The following is an 18436-nucleotide window of genomic DNA, read 5'->3' on the forward strand; positions in this document are numbered from 1 at the left end:
GAAGGACACAATACCACATCACCACTCCGAGCGAGTCGGGGGAGGGCGTCGATAGACGCGAGGCCAGTCGCCACTGTCTCTGCCCACGCGAGAGGTCACGGGGTCAGCGCGGAGGAGGGAACGGAGGAGGTACGCAGTGTGAGACAAAACTTTTAATGGAGTCCACAATGCACTCCGATTCACACGTTTATAAGAATGTAGAGTGAGTTACAAGCTAAACGCTGGGTTTTGGGTGTGGGGTTTTGAGCGCTGGGTTTTGAGGGCTATGTGTTGGGTTTTTAGCTCTGGGTGTTGGGTTTTGTTTTTAGTGTTGGGTTTTGAGCGCTGGGTGTTGGGTTTGGGGCGCTGGGTGTTGGGTTTTGTTTTTAGTGTTGGGTTTTGAGCGCTGGGTGTTGGGTTTGGGGCGCTGGGTGTTGGGTTTTGTTTTTAGTGTTGGGTTTGGGGCGCTGGGTGTTGGGTTTTGTTTTTAGTGTTGGGTTTGGGGCGCTGGGTGTTGGGTTTTGTTTTTAGTGTTGGGTTTGGGGCGCTGGGTGTTGGATTTTGGGTTTTGAGCTCTAGGTGTTGGATTTTGAGCGCTGGGTTTTGGGTTTTGAGTTTTGGGTTTTGAGCACTGGGTGTTGGGTTTGGGGCGCTGGGTTTTGGGTTTTGAGCACTTGGTGTTGGGTTTGGGGCGCTGGGTGTTGGATTTTGGGTTTTTAGCACTGGGTTTTGGGTTTTGAGCACTGGGTTTTGAGCACTGGGTGTTGGGTTTGGGGCGCTGGGTGTTGGATTTTGGGTTGTTAGCACTGGGTTTTGGGTTTTTAGTGTTGGGTTTTGAGCGCTGGGTTTTGGGAGCTGGGTGTTGTGTTTTGGGTGTTGGGTTTGGGACGCTGGGTGTTTGTTTTGGGTGTTGGGTTTGGGTGCTGGAAGTTGGGTTTTGTCTCTTCACAGTGACTTTCATCTGAGTGAATGAATGAGTGAGTGAAAGCTAAGGACCTGTTAGCATATACAGATGTGAACGTGTGTGTTTGCATGTTCTCCTTGTGTCAATGTGCTTTTCCTCCTACGAGTCCAAAGACCTGCAGTCAGGCCAGCTAGAGCTACAGAAATTGCCCAGTGTGTGTGTGTATTTGTGCCCTGTGATGGACTGGCGACCTGTCCAAAGTGTTTCAGACCCACAGTGACCCTGACCAGGATAAATCAGCAGTAAAATACACAATGAATAAACGATTGAACGTTGATTGTTGCTTCACTTTGATGTTAGCTTGATGTGATGAGATTTGTCCCAGTCAGTTGTGAGCAATCAGAACCTCTTCATACTTCAGCCACATTTGCATAAAGTGCTCGACAAAACCGGGGCATTTGATGTGTAGGAGGCGCGATCGTTTAAACCGTTCTCGACCTCCGCGTGCTCTATACACTCTGGTATTTGAGTTTCTACGTAATGCAGATAGATGTGAATGCGCTGATGTCAAATGGGCGTGAAAATTGCTAATGAGCTTGTGTGTGTTAGTGTATGTGTGAGTGATGTAGAGAGTGGACGCACTATATAGGCTTTGTTTGGGTGTGATCGTGGGTATATAGTGCTGCTGTAACTCTGTGTATGTGTATGGGCTTATTGTGTGTGAGAATATATGACCGGTCAGTGTGTAGGCTCCACGTGGTACGGAGTGTGTGTGTTGCCTTCAACAAGGAGCTGATATCCCATCAGGCCTCCCCTCACTCAGACACAGCCAACTGTGTATGAGCGCCATTCTAGCGCCCAAAAAGTTTCATGTCTGTCCAGCTAAGTGTTCATAAAATGAGATTTTATGTATTTTAATCGGATGTAAGATTTATTTTATTGTCTTTATTTATTTTTCAGTAGTTTTAAGTTCATTTTCTGAACACCGGCAGTGATCGTTAGCTAATGTGTCTAACAAAAGCACCCACGGTGCATGTGACCAGGCTTTACAATCGTGTCATATCGCTAACAATGGCGGGACTTCTGTTGCCCCCCCCCCTCCCTGTCTTCCACCCCTAACCTAGTATTAACCCAGGATTAAAGGGGAAGAAAATGACACGGGTCATTTCCTGTGTGGGACCTGGGGGGGGGGGGGGGGGGGGGAGGGTGCATGACAGTCACCTGCCAAAATAATCAGTCTTTGTTTGATGTGATCATGTGATCATTGAGGATCTTCAGTCGCGTTTTGAGGTGCAGAATTTGGAACAGGGACTTCTGTGTTTCCACGGCAACATCCCAGGCATAAAGCTCGTCTGACTGTGGACAGTTTCCTCCATGTTTAAGCAGCTATTTCATGTTCAGGTGGAGCGATCCTGGGTTCTGACTGTGTGGAGTTTGCATGTTCTCCATGTGCAGTCACGTTAACTGGAGATACTAAATTGCCCCTAGGATTTGTGAGTCCCGGGGTGTTTCCTACCTTTCGCCCAGTGTACTGCACCCTCCGCGACCCTGACCAGGATAAAACGGTAGTAAACAGACTAATAAATAAATAAATGAATGAATTAATTCTGTTTTGCACTGAACTGTGAGTTTTAATGAAGCTGTTGGTTTTCCCATCCGTTTGGACCAATTTCATTCATTCATTGTCTGTTGTGCCATCAGTTTATCCTGGTCAGGGTCACAGTGGGTCTGATTGACTGATCAGCAGTGACAGGGAACCCCACTACTCTCTACATATTTTCCACCCCTCACACTGGCTCCTTGTTATCCCTGATCAGTGTATATTAAATTGTCTAAGCAATTGAGGGTTAAGGGCCTTGCTCAGGGGTCCAACAGTGGCAACCTGGATGTGGTGGAGGTTCAAACTAGCAACCTTTTGATTACTAGTCCAGTACCTTAACTGTTAGGCTACATCTGGCCATCTCCAGGTGAGTTTGTGGTCGTGATCAGGTGGCCAGCTAATCGAAGTCTTTATTGGCTAACGATGTTGTGTTTTTAATCTACGTTGGGTTTTTCTAAAAAAGGGATTTGTGTTAAATATAGATGTGTTGGGTTAATATTTAAATATATTGAATTTATACTGTCGTTGTTAGTCGATTATTTGAGCAGCAGATCAGAGCCGATAAATTATCCATGGTTGAATTTTTCTAATATTTTGATTTGATTTGCGTGTAATCCGGTTCGTGTGTTTTTCCAACTTTTCTTCCCTCTCTGCTCTTTAGAGATCTGTTGCTCCGCACCACACGCCCACCGTGGACCATCTGCGTCCTTTGTTTGGGCGTCACCCCCACCCCACGAGCACACAGACGAGTGGAGCGTTGAGCCCTCTGGCTACAAAGAGCTCGGAGAGATTGAAAAGTTCTCCTGATAGAAAGACCCTCAATGATCCTCCTCCACCCTAAACACCCCGAGCCCCAACTCACAATGATCCAGCGCATCTGGAGCGGGTTATTCATCACACGCTCATTCATTCATTCATTCATTCACTCATTATCATTAAACCTCAGGGTTTTCAGAACCCGTCACTCACAAAGAGCGTTCGCTTCTTTAAACAGTCCACCAGTGATTATATAATGAGGTTTTGGAGTGTGTCTGCAGGAACATGTGCACATTTGTTTAACAAAGTGTTGTGGACTTGTGAGGTCAGGCTGCCTGTAAGTGCAGTTCCGATTCATCCCGAAGCACAGTCATGCTGGAACAGGAAAGGAGCCTTCCCCAAACTGTTTCCACAAAGCATGAAGCGTGTCATGTTTGTATTTTATAGAACTGCTTTTACACTGCACGTCTGTTAGAAACGGACTTGCCTCAAAGACGATTTGTGAGGTCAGGCTGCTTGCAGTTGCAGTTCCGATTCATCCCGAAGCTGTTAAATGATGCCGGGTCAGGGCTGCGTGTGAGCTGCTAGAGTTCCTGACACTAAACTGGAGTGTGTCTGTGGGAACATGTGCACATTTGTTTAACAAAGTGTTGTGGATTTGTGAGGTCAGGCTGCCTGTAAGTGCAGTTCCGATTTATCCCGAAGCACAGTCATGCTGGAACAGGAAAGGAGCCTTCCCTAAACTGTTTCCACAAAGCATGCTTTAGAGAATGTGTGATCCGGAGTCCAATAGTGGTGTGCTTTACACCACCGCCGTGTGATCACTGAGTTGTGATCACCACTGTGATCTTTGAGTTGCACAGGTGGATTTGAGCTTGTGTGACTTTACATATAGACAGAATGTTGGCGCAGCCGGTAGAGTGAGTGAGGTCAGGCTGCTTGCAGTTGCAGTTCCGATTCATTCCGAAGCACAGTCATGCTGGAACAGGAAAGGAGCCTTCCCCAAACTGTTTCCACAAAGCACAGAGCATGTCATGGTTGTATTTTATTCAACTGATTTTACTGTTAAATATCTAAAGTGGTTTTGGATCATGATGAGCGACAAGCTCGGTCAGCTGTCCGTATACTTTTGACCGTATCGTCCGTAGCTGCATTTAGATAGAAGATTCCTGTACGCCATCTGCCCCGCCGAGAGCGCGTCCATGACCTCGTCCTCGAGACAATACAGACCAGATCTGCTAAGTGACACCCGGATAAAGAAGCGATGACGCACTGCAGATGTTCCTCACGGGTGGGAACCCCAAATCTGCTCCAGGATCCCACGTCCTCCTCCTGCACCCACTCCTGCACCTCATTAGATCAGTCCAGGAGTCCGGCGCTGTGGGATTTACCAAACCTTGACCCGCTGAGGGGGGTCGGCGTCGCAGGTTCAAAAAGGGTTTGGAGAGGGGTTGAACGGGGTGCGTGTGACCCTGTTCGTCCAGGGAGGATATCGCCCGTGGCTTTTGTCCCTCGTGACCTTGGACCCGCCCGCTGGAGGACATCGATTTGGAATTAGGATCGGATGGATGCGGGAATTTTTTTACTCAGTGTGCGGAGGAATTTGAGTTTGTAGCATGACTGCAGGGATTTAATTGCACTTAGCTAGAAAAGGAAAAATCGAGCACTGTTGTCAGGCAATGAGGTCTGGTTTACAGTCAGTGTTCCAATTCATTCCAAACATGTTTTTCCCCCACAGCAACTCACTAAATATGTATTTAGGGGTATTCCCCAAACTGTTGCCACATTAGGAAGAGTTACTTTACCACCCTGGCCAATATTCTTCATCCAATTAAGAGTCGGTAGTGTCCCGGATGGTAAAGCATGAGTCCGGAGTCCAATAGTGGTGTGCTTTACACCACCGTCATGCATTGCACACTGTGATCTTTGAGTTGCACAGGTAGATGATTTGAGCTTATGTGACTTTACATATAGACAGAATGTTGGCACAGCTGGTAGAGTGGGTGCCACAGAACAACCCAGGTCTTGGGGAACTGGGTTCGAACCTTGCCGAACCTTGCCTCTGGTCTGTGTGCTGGCCTGTGATTGTTTGGCGTCCTGTCCAGACAGTGTTCCTACTTTGTGCCCAGGGTTTCCAGTGGGCACTTAATTATTGGTTCTTAATTTGTGTGTGTGTGTGTGTGTGTGTGTGTGTGTGTGTGTGTGTGTGTGTGTGTGTGTGTGTGTGTGTGTGTGTGGACAGTAGTGCTAAGTGGGGTCTGTAAACCTCACAGGGACAATTCGGTCAGAGGTAATGATGTCACGTACACAGGGGTCAGATGGTCAGCAGTTAGTGGAGCCGTGATTCAAACCATTAAGCATCTATGTAATGACCATAACCCTAAACACAGAGTGACCGCTGCCACTGCTCCAGAAGGTTCTACTATACAGGGTCCATGTGTGGTGTGGACCCAGCAAAGCCCCCTTTGATATTCGGTCCCCGGGCAGATGATGTATCAGATATTAAACTGATAAGAAGTGAGTGGGCAGCAGGTGTGCCACCCGGTCTCATAACTAGACGTGATTACTTTTACGGAATGTGACAAAACATCACAACTGTCTGTCTCTCCATAATCTAGTCTGTCTTTCTCTCTAATTGTCTCCATGCTAGAAAGCCCCAGGCATCCTGTCCCATCACAGGACGTGTTTACTCATCAGAACTGTATGTGTGTGTGTGTGTGTACACATTTAATCACAGGTTAGCTGTTTACTGATGCTAACAGTCCTGGATGGTGGTGACAGACTGTCTGTAACAGCCCTTCACCATCCCCCCCCTACACACACACACACCCAGGCCAGATGTCCCTGCGCTGGGAGCGTTGGACAACAATAGCTGGGGAAATGAAGTCCGGGCCCCTGGGAGGAGAACGTCTCTGACACCCCCAACAGGTTCCTTGTCATTTCAGCGTGGTTGTATATGTAAGTTTTCCGTCTCGCTTCCTGTGATGTCATCTCGACATGAGCGAGCGTGTCCAGTAAACAGTCTCAGACACTGAAGGACGAAGGTGTAGGTTTGTTTGTGGCGGGGTCGTCCTCGCCCTCGGGGGTACACTTGAGGTCGTACACTTGTTAGGGACGCTGCACCTGCTCTCTTGAGGCCACTAAATGACCAAAGCAAGTGGATCAAAAGTCAGAAAGAGTGCGTCTGATGTTTGGTTCTGTGTCTCTTACGTATTCTCACCACAATCAGCCGACACAACTCTGACCTTTACACTGTATTTAGAGAAATGATTTAGCCTGGTCGCTCAGGTGACACTGCGGTAAAGTACGGCCGGTCTAAAGCTATTGGCCAGTCGGGCGATTTACTTCTGATTAATGTTCTTTATCGTATTATTTTCAATGTCTGTGTTTCTTTTAACTTCATTCAGATTTGTTTGTTGTGTAGGCGCCCGGCCGGCTGGTAGAACAGCTGAGATTCAAGCTCATGAATTCGAGATTTCAGCATTAGTGGGCTAGCACGTACCTCTGTCTGCCCTTCTTTCATTTCTTCTTTCTGTCTTTTTTCATTTCTTCTTTCTTTTGCTCTTTCTGTCTTTCTTTCTGACTTTTTTCATTTGTTCTTTCTGTCTGAGCTTTAAGATTTGTAAGTAAATTTTTCTTCTTTATTTATTGTATCTGTTCTTTGCAGTGCACCAGTTTCACTGGCTGTAAAGCAGGCACAAGGTATAATACTGGCAGCAGGTACAGTGATGTTAGGTTTAAATGTGTCACATGTTCTCGTCAGACATGCTTCTGGCCTTGACACAGAATTTTGTCTTCATTCGTTCTATGGATAAAACACTTCAGTCGAGTTTTATGGTGCTGATTTTGAAGCCGGGAGTCTTTCTGACACAGCAGCTGTTTTAGACTCGGTGTTCGCTCACGATTGGTTGTACAGATCATCTCGGGATCTAAAGTTTCTTTAAATGGCTTTATAAGATAGTACTTCTGCCTAATTGGTGCCTGTCTAATTAGCTTTATTTATATGTACACAGAGAAGTCATAAGCTGTAAAAAACCCACAGTAGGCGTGTAAAACCTAAATCTAGTAAATCTTGAAATTACATAGACATGGACTGCACTAAACCGTGTGATTGTTGTGTTGTAGTGTTTCAGTGTTTCTAGTAAGAAACCACACGTGTGTCACTTTCTGCTCGGCTTGTTTAACGCCACAGCGGCCTCACACGTTGTGTCTATTCGGTAGATGGATTGGCGGACGTGAGAATGCAGGCTGGACTGTAACCATTTTACACGTTTTACTTTTTTACTTTAGGTTTAGTGAGAATTCGCCACCTCAGGGCTCTCGGGCCCCGACAGTAAACACAGCCCATGTGGTTTCCATACCATCTCCAGCTGAGCTCACCGTACGCAAAACAGGTTCGTCTAAAGCACACACACACACACACACACACACACACACACACACACCCTAACAGAAGCACAGTAAGAGAAGTGCAAATGGGCTAAACAAAGCCTGTAGTATCTACGCACGCACACACACACACACATGCATCAAGCTGGGAGGTCCAGGCTTTACGACACCTGTGGCTTAAATAAAAGGTGCAAACAGCAGAGAATGGAAGCTGTTTATGAGCTATTGCTTTAATGCATTGATTCTTTAATCTCTGGAGCTGTAACAGAGAAACGAAACAGCATGGTTTTAACAAAGAAACACGCTGGGTTTTGAAGATGGTGTTGGGGTTTAAGATCACTTCAGAAAGACAAGCATTTTAAAATTCTTATTATCAGCATCTATTACGTGTGAAAGTGTTAAGAGGTTTCTTGTTTTTAAATGCTAAACATGGGCATAAATAATTAAAGAAATATGTAAACAATTCACTTATCTTATTTATTATATACACATTTTGTATAAATGCTGAGCAGGACCAGTTTACTTAGATTAGGATGTGTAAAATAAATATCTATCCAACTATAACCATATAAAGACTATAAATATGTGGGTAAATAATTGTGCAGATATATGTACACCAATTAGGCATAACATTAAGACCTCCTTCCTAATACTGTGTTGGTCCCCCTTTGGCTGCCCAAATAGCCCTGACCCATCAAAGCATGGACTCCACTAGACCCCACCTTGTTCCATTGCTCCGTGGTCCAGTTCCGATGCTCACGTGCCGTTTGTTACTTTTCGGCGGTGGACAGGGGTCAGCATGGGCACCCTGACTGGTCTGCGGTAACTTCTTCAGCAGTTTGAGCTACAGTAGCTCGTCTGTTGGATCGGACCACACGGGCCAGCCTTCGCTCCCCACGTGCATCGATGAGCCTTGGCCGCCCATGACCCTGTCGCCGGTTACCACTCTTCTTTCCTTGGAGCACTTTTGATAGATACTGACCACTGCAGACCGGGACACACCCCACAAGAGCTGCAGTTTTGGAGATGCTCTGACCCAGTCGTCTAGCCATCACAGTTTGGCCCTCAGATCCTCACGCTCGCCCATTTTTCCGGCTTCTAACATCAACTTTGAGGATAAAATGTTCACTTGCTGTGTTATATATCCCCCCACTAACAGGTGCCGTGAAGTGAGTAGTCCAGTGTGTTAGGGGTGTTCAGTAAAGTGACTGAGGTGGGAAAGAAGCTGTTCCTGATCCGACTGGTCCTGGCATGCCTGGGCTAACCTTGTTGGACTAGCGACCGAGCTCTCAGAACTGGTTGGTATATAAGGAACACGATATTTTTGTGTTCGGGAACTCGGCTCATGTTAAATCTTTGCTGTAAACAGTAGAAGTGAAACTACAGACTCTTACATAATAGCAGTAATAATAATATTGTCTCAGATCATACAATATGCACGTAGCTTAGCCTCTGGGTAATTATAGGGAAGTGTCTGAGCCACGCTGAATCATACTGCGTCATTATTATACTGCGTGTTAGACACGTATGACGAACCGGTTTCATTCCATCGTTGCATTATAACTTCTTGTTATTACTTCCCACACAGGTTTGTTGCACTATGTCGACTCGTACGGTTGCTATCTTAATACCTCTACAGAGAGGTGGAATCATGGGAAATCGGGTTGCTAAACAGCAGCTCGTGCGTCTGATGACACTCCGATGTTGTGACGCCTCGGGGACGGCGCGCTGAATCATTCCGATAAAGGAATTCTCCAGAGGTTTTAACCTCATCTCAATGTGTGGTGAATACGTGAAACGAAACCTTATTTACTCCAAACCGAGCTCTCTCTCTTTACATAGACACATTTCCCATCATCCTACACTCCCGAGAAGAGGTACACGGAGGGAGACGTTAGCTGGCGTGCTAGCGGGTTGAATGGCCTCAGGCTAACTGTGTTAGCTTAGTAAGCTAAAACTCTATAAGTAGAGCGTCTAAATAGTCTGCCTTATTAGAATCCTCTCTACTGAGGCAGCAAGGCAGCTCATTAGGTTTTCAGACGGACACACAGTCATCGAGCACTTTATTAGGTACACCTATCCCGTACAGTTGTGGGTATACAATCACTGTCGCTCTGTACACTTTGTCAACCTGTTTGTTTCCATAAAATAAAAGAACTGGGAGTGACCGAAGCCCTGCGATGGATTGGCGCCTCGTCCAGTGTGTTCCTGCCCTGTACCCAGTGTTTCCCGGTAGAACCACTGGTTTTTTATTTATTTATTAAACAAACCGAGTGTGTCTGTATACATTTAGGGTCAGGGGTCATCGTCATGGCTCCCGGTCCAAAGAGGATAAAGGACTCAGAGGAGCCTCAGGGTCTGGGCAGTCGTTTAGCGTACACGCCTGTGCACTCAGGAACACGAGCGCTTTAATTAGAGGCCGTAAAACTTCATCTAATGGTGGACGGCGTGGCGGAAACAAGTCGAGCCGACTCTGAGCTGTCATCACTGGTATGTAACATCTGTACAGCAAAGCAGGTCGAACAGAACATGAACCAGAATCAGGACCGGACCATTTTAAAGCCAGGAGACCCAAAAAATACATGGGTAGTTTTTTTTAGTGTTCACTTCTTTATTATTATATATTTATTATATTATATCATGAATTAAATATTGGGGAGGGAGTCCTGCTTTTCTAAAACATTCCTGCAATATCAACAACTAATGGGAACACTGGCAGATTAATCCAAAGTGACTTACAGTACTGTGACAGTATACTGCCTTGCTCAAGGGTCCAACAGTGACAACCTTCTCATTACTAATCCAGTACCTTAACCACTAGTTTACAGCTTCCCTATAACATTAATAACAATACATGAAGCTACTGAATTGATTATTAAGTCATGAATTGATTCAGTGGTTCATTCATTGTCTGACCATTGCTTTTTCCGATTCAGGGTTACAGTAGGTACGATTTACCGGGTGAAATTCAGGAACCACCCTGGACAGGTCACTAATCCACCACAGGGCACACACACGCACAACTAGGGCAATTTAGTATATCCAGTTAACTGCTGTGAGGCCTGAGTGAAATAGGTTTGTTTATCATTTTTACACTAGTATATTGGTATGGGTGGCTATTAAACATATCTAAATATTAGAGGAAGGGGCGATTCTTTTAATCACAGCCTTGATCTAAAGCTGTTTCCTACCAGAATAAGAAGATACGTGCGATTAAGCTACTAATAAATGTAAACAATACATTCCATATTCAAAACGTCTAGTGTTCCCGCTACTGCTACCGTTCACAGCCTCACCTACAGCAAACAACTCCTGCTTTCATGTAGGTAGCGCAGGTCATTCTGGATTTGAATGCTTATCTTATTGTACTGTAGGGTACTGTTGTTTCTTTCATCTGAAAAAAGGAACCAGTCTGATCACTACCATGGTGATTACCAAGCTGGCTAGCTAACTGGCTGGATAAATGTCAAGGGAACATGATTCTGTATCCTGGTGGCACAGGATCGTCTGGGATTTCACTGATTTGAGACTGAGGGAACCTAAAATTATTTAAGGTTTTTCAAGACGTAGGCTGTCCTCAATGGATGGTAGATCTTGTAGTGCTACCGCGCCTTCGTTTTGGAGATCCTCACCCCAATCTCTTCATGACTGTAGGTCTGTTTCCTCTTTTAAGTCTCACTTGAAGGCTTTTCTGTTCAATCAGTATTCTGTCATAGATAATGTAATCTGTTACCTGCTGTACGTCTGTCGTAAAGCAACCTTGTGATTGTGAAAGATGCTAAATCAATAAATAAACTGTTAAATAAACATTGTTCTTTTATTATTTGATGGGTTGGAAATGTACATACAGCAGCTTGTATGATTTAGACACAATACTGTTAAGCACAGTGGTGGTAGCATTGTGCTTTATGGATGTTTTAAAAACGTAGACAAAATAATGAAATAGGACAATTACCTGAAATTTCTTAAACCCTGGATGCATTCGGATGTTTCAGCAGGACAATGAGCCCTAAACACCAGACCGAACTGGTTTGTGGGAGGCTGCATCAGTCTACAAAGAAGCATTTGTGAAGTTAGTGTGAACAAACAGCTTTAATAGACTGTGTAGATGTGGAATAAAATTCATTACAAGATTTATTTAAAGGGTAACAAGCTTTAATCAGGAGATCTGTGACTGACTGGCTGCCTGTAACTGGCTGCAAATACACGATGGTATATGATTTCACACTCACTGTCCGTTTTATTCCAGCCACACCTCACTCAGACGCACACCGATTCCCTTGAGCCCTAGATCCAAAAAGATTAACCACTTTGTTGTCCACACACACACACACACTGCTGAAAGCCACAGCCTGGATCTCCTGGTCTGTTTTTTTTTTTTTAGCAAAGCTAGAGCTGGGCTGCACGGCTCTTTCATGCTTTCTGTGAAGTGAACATCAAAGCGTGGCCACTTTGAAGTGCACTAGAAGAGCCACTCTGCTAAAACAAAGCGACTGTGGGGGGGTAAACGCTACACCTGAACCGCCTCTCAAACACAACTTCACCATCCACTACAGATGACCGCAGGCCGGCTCCGGAAATGATTCTAAAATAATCCTCCAGGAGGCTGGAATCCTTTCTAATAAGGACACAGTAAGAGATCAGGCAATGCAAGCAGATTTAGCCCCGAATTACTGGGTGCAATGCAGTAACACACACAGGGCAGGACGTCCATCCATCTCAGGACCTCGGCCAAAGTGTCATCTCTGCACTTTGATGATCATTTGATTCAAAAACTCAATTAGTATTAGCCATCCATGAGATGATAATCATTTAAAATCACATTTTTAGTTCAGTGGCTACTACTATTGTCGTTGGCTTTCTTTGCTAACCTGACCATAAAAACCACTTAAGTGTTGTCCTGTCTTTCAGTTGAAGAAGCAGGCAACCAAACCCGTGCTGGATGAGGTGGGTCCTAGGGGGGGAGTGCTTTGTCTGAGACAGGGTCACAGCAGGTTTGGTTCTACTAGAAAACACTGGACGCAAGGCAGGAATACCCTGGACAGGGAGCCTGTCCATCACCCTGGGTGTACAATCATGTCTGTGTGTACGCCCAGCTGGCTGATAGCTTCGCTGAGATTTTAACCCAGATTTCAGCTAGGTGCTGGCGTAATAGCGCATCTCTGTGCCCATATAACTAAGGCACAGGCACAATGGAACTTTTTCTTATGCCAAGCTTGGGTAGAGAACACAAACTTGTCATCTCGTGCTTGGAGATGGTCAGATCTCTCAGTAAAACAAGTACTACAAAAACTGTGTGAAGAAGCAGGTAACCACACCAGTGCCGGATGAGGTGGGTGCTTGGGCGGGCGGTCGCGGCAGGTACGGTTGTACTAGGAAACACTGGAAGCAGGGCAGGAATATCCTGGACAGGGAGCCTGTCCATCACAGTGCTTCGGCAAGCCATCACAATCATGTCTGTGTATACGATAGCTCCGCTGAGTTTTCAACCCTGATTTCAGCTATGTTATTACACATATTAATATACTATTATTATTATAATATATATTATTTACACATATAGGTTAGCGCACCTCTGTGCCCATATAAATAAGGCACAGTGGAACTTTTGCCAAGCTTGGGTAGAGAACACAAACTTGTCATCTCGTGCTTGGAGATGGTCAGATCTCTCAGTAATCCAAGTACTACGAAAACTGTGTGAAGAAGCAGGTAACCACACCAGAGCCGGATGAGGTGGGTGCTTGGGCGGGGGGTCGCGGCAGGTACGGTTGTACTAGGAAACACTGGAAGCAGGGCAGGAATATTCACAGTGCTTCGGCAAGCCATCACAATCATGTCTGTGTATACGCCCAGTCGGTCGATAGCTCCGCTGAGATTTCAACCCTGATTATTATAATACACGTAGAGGTTAGCGCACCTCTGTGGCCATATAAATAAGGCACAGTGGAACTTTTTCTTTTGCCAAGCTTGGGTAGAGAACACAAATGGTCATCTCGTGCTTGGAGACGGTCAGATCTCTCATTAAAACAAGTACTACAAAAACTGTGTGAAGAAGAGGATGTTCACTTTAGACATGGGAACGTTCCTGGAACTGGTGTGTCTACGTATAATGGGAGGTAGAAAACACGGGCCTGTACATTTTCCTTTAATTTGTCAAGTATTTGAATGAAGGCGTGGTTTAAATCTGGGGGGCGTGGTTTGTGTTACAGGTGCACGGTCGGGCTTTAGGACCCTGCTGCTCTCTCATCACTCTTCCATGCTCCTCAGTGTACAGAGCGCTCATCCTCCCTCACTCACTCCCACTGCTCATCACTCCAGAGTTCTGCAAACTTCCACACAAGCACCATGGTGAGGAGTGAGCGGCACAGACGGGATGTTAAAGCCGAGGAGGTGTTGTTCGTGTCGGAGCCGGGCTCGGAGCTGCGCCGGGAGGAGGAGGAGGAGGAGGAGGAGGAGGACTCCGCCGGCTGTCCGTTCAGCTCGGTGTTCGGTTCGGATGAATCCTCCATCAGTACTTTCCTACAGAACGTGCAGGTGCTGCTGCAGGCCGCCAGCTACATCGAGACCGCCGAGAACAACCATGGAAGTAAGTCGGGATTCAGTCACTTAACTGTTTTTATCTCATTTCGGGGCTTTGAGCTCCGTCTGTTATTATGGACCTCTGAGGTAGACAACAAAGGAGCGCGCGCTGGCATCGGGGGCGCGCACTGGCATCGGAAGCGCGCACCTTCACCAAAAGAAGAGCGTAGAAGTTTGGCTAGACCCCATATAGGGTCTGTTCACGAGCTGTTTAGTGCCCGAATCTCATAAACACTCGTGTTATTTACATACATTGAGAATACACTGGTTCCTCTTGAGTTATTATGGTTAACGGTTTATTTATTAGGATTTTAGTGTCATGTTTTGCACACTTTGGTTCCATTCGGGACAGGAACAGGTGATCTCTGCTTACACGAGATTCATCAGTTCGCAAGTTTAATGTCAAACACGGTCAGTTCACCTCGCTTGCACGTGTTTGTACTGAGCAGACACGGGGAGAACATGCAAACATGCTCCACTTGTGAATCGAACCCAGGACCTTCTTACTGTGAGCCACAGTGCCACCCTTCTAGTTAGAAGAACCATCTTTACACTGAAATGAGAACAATCTGAATGATAGTGTTCATCATATCTCAAAAGGTTTCACATTTATCCAAAGCAACTTACAGTCATGACTGAACATGATTTTTGGGCAATTGAGGGTTAAGGGCCTTGCTCAGGGGCCCAACAGTGGCGGTGGTGGGGCTTGAACCGGCGACCTTTTGATTACCAGGCAGTCGTAGCCTGCTGGTTAAGGTGCTGGACTAGTAAGCAGAAGGTCGCTGGTTCAAACCCCACTGCAGGGATTTTATCCCAGGTGTCAGCTTGGGGCTAGGGTGAAATGCCGTCTCTGTGCCCATATAAGCAGGAAACATCTGGAACTAGGCTGAGACTGTTTACAGTCAAGCAAGCTTTACAACACTCTACAAGGGGTTAGTGACTGGCATGTGCTATAAAAGCTAGATTCATTTTTCTTCTGTTCTTCTGTATAATTAATAAGATTAATTAGTAGATGAATATTTTTGCATGTGTTATGGATGCAGTTCATTCTTGTTTTCAGCTGTCAAAAGCAATAACTGAAGACATTTTGTACGTTTTCTATTTGATAAAGTGATTATAAAACTTTATTTAGATAAAGGATAGGTGTGGTTCAGTGGAATGAGGCTTGTTTTTCGTTTCGCTTTTTATTTTGATGATGAGGGATTTAAACCTTAAACTTCCCTTATTTGTTTCCTGGTGCTGCCTCTCACATGTTCTCCGCGTGAGAACTTTCCTCTGCTCTGATTGGTCCACCGGCGCTGGTCCAGCCCACGCTCGCGTCAGCCCTCCTCCAATGAGAGATGTCATGCCTATGACGTCATGTGTTGCCGGGGCTGCCTCGGGCCGGTCAGGTGAAGCCTGCCAGAGAAAGGAATCATGGGAGTTGGAGTGAACTGTGACTGTGAGGTCGCTCGTTCTAAATAAGTGAAAGTTTCGACTGTTTATGAAGAATAAATATAATAATATATGCAAACTAACACAGGAGTGTGAAATATAAGTTTCTTATTAAAAACATTAAATGCAAAGATCTTAGTTTTTAACTTGTGATGGTTTATTTGTTACCATGTGGATTCAGTTACTATAATGAATAAATACTAATACTAATGTTTATATTAGTCATATAATTTATTATTATAGGGGTGCTTTGGTGGCGTAGTGGTCTATTTCACTAGCCTACCACCGCTGAGATCCGGGTTCGAATCTTAAGAGGTGCTGATGGCCAGTCGGGCGTCTACACAGACATAATTGATTGATAGCCTGCCACCCTGTCCTGGGTGTTCTGACTATATGCCAAGTGTTTCCGGGTGGGACAGTTGTAGCCTGGCAGTTAAGGTACTGGACTACTAATCGAAAGCTTGTCGGTTCAAGCCCGGCCACTGCCAGGTTGCCACTGTTGGGCCCTTGAGCAACCCTCAATTGCTTAGACAGTATTCTGTCACAGTGCTGTACGTCACTTTGGATAAAAGCGTCTACAGAATGCTGAGAATGTAAATGTAAATTGGACCCTGACCAGGATAAAGCAGGAGATGGAAATGAAGTGGAAATTTACTGTAGTTTAAACACGTCTTGTGTTTATTCTGTGTTTTGTTAACTAGTATTGAGTGCTTCGATTTGAGACTAGTAGCCTAGTGGTTAAGGTACTGGACTGGTAAGCGACAGGTTGCTTATTCAAGCCCCAGGTTACCACTGTTGGACCCTTGAGCAAGGCCCTTATTCCTCAATTGCTTAGACAATATAATGTCACAGTACTGTAAGTCGCTTTGGATAAAAGCGTCTGCTAAATGCTGAAAATGTAAACGAGACTAAAATAATGCATTTATTAGATTTATTTATGCATATATTTCTATTTATTTGTAATATAATCTTTATATTAATTTTATTAATTAGTGTCTAATAAATGATGCACGTATTTATTAGATTTAATTATGGTCGTGAGTCTTCGCGAGCTACGTGGGAAAGGCTCGATGTTAGGAGAACTACAGGTACCAGTATGCATTGCGTTGGGGCTCGTCTTGCGCAAGCGCACTCGCCTCCCTCCGCTCAGCTGTTAGCTAGGTAAACAAACTGGGGGGAAGAGAGAAGAGATAGATAGGCACCAGTACGCGGCAGGTCCTGTCTGATTTTCTATCGTTTTTATTCGTTTTTATACCGTTTTTAGTCGCTGATTTTATTAACTTTTAGTATTTTAATAGAAAACCGCGGTGTCGTGGAGCGTGTGAGGACTTTATATCGTTTTGATCATCTCTAGTCGGTGGCGCTGTGCAGGACTGCATTCAGGTCGAGCTTCAGAGTCAAATAATACAAATAATCACACACACACACGTGCTTAAATCTTTATATTCGAGCTCAGTGTGATATAATATCAGTATTTAGTATAAATCTGCTGTTATTAGTGATAGATCGTGCTGTACAGTTCAGCTCAGTGGAACAATATGAGCGCAGTGCTGAACATTCAGACTTTACTGGAAGCTGCTGAGTATTTGGAGAGAAGAGAAAGAGGTAATGTGTGTTTATTTTACTGCTTTAATCATGACTAATGTAATCATATCTACAATAATCACTCTGTTAAGCTGTTATTTTATTTGAGTGAATTTGTTTGTGCACAGAAAAGTGCTTCATTGTGTTGTTATTCAGTATATGGATTAGAAACGAAAGTGAACCTGGTCATGTGTTGGGTGGCTCATCACTAAAATATCATTATGTGCTTTTTTATGACCAATATAAAACCTTTAGGTCGTCCACCTTTGATTTATAGTTTATATACAACCATCATGATCCACTTTAGTGTAGTATAGAGTGAAACTACCCCACACACACTTTTTCTATTGAATTAGATTGATTTAGATTTGATGGCATGTTGTCAACAACTAACTGTCTAACTAGTTATTATTTTGCTCTAGTAGATTTCTGTCAAACTGTGTCCCATCAGTCTTCCATACATAGATCCTTAAAATATAAATATTCTACATCTGTGATGCCATTGTTTTCATATGCAAAATCTATCCTTACATTTATCTTTTATCCAAAACGACTACCAGTACTGTAACAGTATACTGTCTAAGCAATTAAGGGTTAAGGGCCTTGCTCAAGGGCCCAGCAGTGATAACCTGGCAGTGGCGGGGCTTGGACCAGCGACCTTTTGATCACTAGTGCCTTTATTCAACAGTTCAGGCCAATATCGCACTATTCTATAGTGTTGGTACAAGCCCCACCACCACCAAGTCGCCACTGTTGGGCCCCTGAACAAGGCCCCTAATCCTCAATTGCTTGAATTGTATTCAATCATGATTGCAAGTCGCTTTGTATAAAGGCATCTGCTAAGTGCTGCAAATGTAAGATGTAAAACTGTAGGTCTGTTGAAGATAAACCAGCTTTAATGCTGTCAGTAACAATGTACTGGATTTGTTTAATAGTTATTATTATTATTGTAAATGTTGGTCAGTAGTGGTTTTTGGAGGTATGTTAGTGAAACTGAATAGTTTATGTTTTTCTAATTGTTTATCCTTCACGTCTGCCTCTGCTTTGTGATTTGGGATTCACTGATTTAGTAACAAAGCTGATACGGCACTAACCGATATGAATAAAAGGCTCAAACTTGCCACCATCAGGCCTGTAACGTTTCCATAAAGCCTAGTTCTTAACAACAGCCCTGTATATGACGCTATACGTAACAGCCAGAATAGTGTTGA

The 18436-nt window shown here is 44.7% G+C and overlaps 1 protein-coding gene across 5 annotated transcripts in view; it reads left to right on the forward strand.

The window, feature by feature from the left end:
- mxi1 (max interactor 1, dimerization protein) overlaps positions 1 to 18436 on the forward strand; it is a 39559-nt gene continuing 21123 nt past the window's right edge. Inside the window, exons 1-2 of one of the 5 annotated variants that reach the window (XM_062989577.1) lie at positions 1 to 129; positions 13838 to 14214. In XM_062989577.1, the coding sequence (XP_062845647.1) occupies positions 13974 to 14214 (241 nt within the window). In that variant the 5' untranslated portion in view covers positions 1 to 129; positions 13838 to 13973. Of the gene's footprint in view, positions 130 to 7582; positions 7634 to 8866; positions 8927 to 13837; positions 14215 to 16823; positions 17247 to 18436 lie in introns of those variants that run through there. The other 4 variants (XM_062989578.1, XM_062989579.1, XM_062989582.1 and 1 more) reach the window with 4 other exon arrangements.

Source organism: Trichomycterus rosablanca, chromosome 27, assembly GCF_030014385.1.
Source record: "Trichomycterus rosablanca isolate fTriRos1 chromosome 27, fTriRos1.hap1, whole genome shotgun sequence".
NCBI classification, from domain to species: Eukaryota; Metazoa; Chordata; class Actinopteri; order Siluriformes; family Trichomycteridae; genus Trichomycterus; species Trichomycterus rosablanca.